Genomic DNA, 1,825 nt, shown 5'->3' on the forward strand with positions numbered 1-1,825 from the left:
GGGTGTGTTTGAAATGGGTCCTGTTTCATTTGATACACTAGTGCAGGTAGGATTTGAGATAGAGCCAAACACAGAGCCTGGCACAAAATACGCATGCAAAATATCTCAGTTTCTCCCCACTCACTTCTAATTTCCTCCTTTTCTCTTGTCCTATAATTTTCTTAAGTGCTCTTATACGTTGCTCATGTTATGTCTGTTTTATGTATGTGTGTGGGAGAGTGGGGTAAGAATTGGCCTACCTACAGTCAAATCTCCAGGCAGCATCGAGTCTTTCAAGAATCACATTCAATTTCTTATCCATAAAAACACCAAACGGCGGATGACGCTGGTGCTGCGGGAGGGCCCAGAGGCCTTGGGGGCCCTGGAATGGGAGGCCGAGGTGGCTTCCTCAGAGGCTTCAGCCTAGGGGTCCTGGGCCGGGGCCAAGGCCATGGAGCTCACAGAGGCAAGGCCGAGGACGAGGAGAGGCTCCCTGTCACCAAGCTGGGCCGCCTGGTCAAGGACATGAAGATCAAGTCCCTGGAGCAGATCTATCTCTTCTCTCTACCCATCAAGGAATCTGAGATCACTGACTTTTTCTTGGGGGCATCCCTCAAGGATGAGGTTTTGAAGATTATGCCTGTGCAAAAGCAGACCTGTGCTGGCCATCGGACCAAGTTCAAGGCATTTGTTGCCACTGGGGATTACAACGGACAATGTGGTTTGGGTGTCAAGTGCTCTAAGGAGGTAAGCCACTGCCATCCGTGGGGCCATCATTCAAGCCAAGCTCTCCATCATCCCAGTGCAGCAAGGCTACTGGGGGAACAAGATTGGCAAGCCCCATACCATCCCTTGCAAGGTGAATGTCCGCTGTGGCTCTGTGCTGGTGTGCCTCATCCCTGCCCCCAGGGGCACGGGCATTGTCTTAGCCCCTGTGCCCAAGAAGCTACTGATAATGGCTGGAATTGACAACTGCTACATCTCTGCCAGGGGCTGCACCACCACCCTGGGCAATTTCGCCAAGGCCACTTTTGATGCCATTTCCAAGACCTACAGTTATCTCACTCCTGATCTCTGGAAAGAGACAGTGTTCACCAAGTCTCTGTATCATGAATTCACTGACCATCTTGTAAAGACCCCCACCAGAGTTTCCATGCAGAGGACGCAGGTGCCAGCTGTAGCCACCACATAATTTTATATGAGAAAAATAAAGTGAATGAAGCTGGTTAAAAAAAAAAATCACACTCCAGCTCTTTTAATGCCCTTTCAATTTCTTTTTAGTTCTATTTTGAATAGGACTCTCTCTCTCCAGGTGTTCCTTATCATGGGTGGGAAAAAAGAAAGGGGAGAAAGTTATGATTGTCCTTTCCTCCAGTCTCTGAGTGTGACATTGTTCTGTCCATATACAATCTCCCCAATTTTCAGGTATACATAGAGGTCAAGGAAGACATTTTTATCATCCTTTCCCTTATATGTCCTTGTTATCTGTGATCTTCTTAAGAAGAACCTGTGGTGAAGTAGTAAGTTGACGAAGTCCACATAGACCTGATACTATTCAATATTCACTAACTGCTTCTCTCTTTGAGGAGAAGGAGGTAAATATACCCTATCTGATCAGATGGTATTATGGCTAATTTTATATGTCAACTTGACTGGGCCACAGAATGCGCAGACATCTAGTTAAACGTTTTTTTCTGGGTGTGTTTTTAAGAATGTTTCAAGAAGAGATTAGCATTTCAGTTGGGGGACTGAGTAAAGCAGATGGCCCTCCCTAATGTTGGTGGGCATCATACAATCCATTGAAGGCCTGAATAGAACTAAAAGATGGAGGAAGGTTGAGTTTGCT

General features: G+C 46.6%; 1 protein-coding gene across 1 annotated transcript; it reads left to right on the top strand.

Annotated features, from left to right (window-relative positions):
- Window positions 1-309: 309 nt before the first annotated feature.
- LOC101281852 (40S ribosomal protein S2-like) lies at window positions 310-1,218 on the top strand (the record flags this gene model as incomplete). Its single annotated transcript, XM_033407660.2, is given in 2 exon segments — window positions 310-729; window positions 731-1,218. Coding segments are annotated over 2 exon segments (861 nt in total), but the record flags the coding sequence as incomplete, so codon positions are not given.
- Between the last annotated feature and the right edge of the window lie 607 nt (window positions 1,219-1,825).

The sequence above is a fragment of the Orcinus orca genome, chromosome 20 (assembly GCF_937001465.1).
Source record: "Orcinus orca chromosome 20, mOrcOrc1.1, whole genome shotgun sequence".
Classification (NCBI taxonomy): domain Eukaryota; kingdom Metazoa; phylum Chordata; class Mammalia; order Artiodactyla; family Delphinidae; genus Orcinus; species Orcinus orca.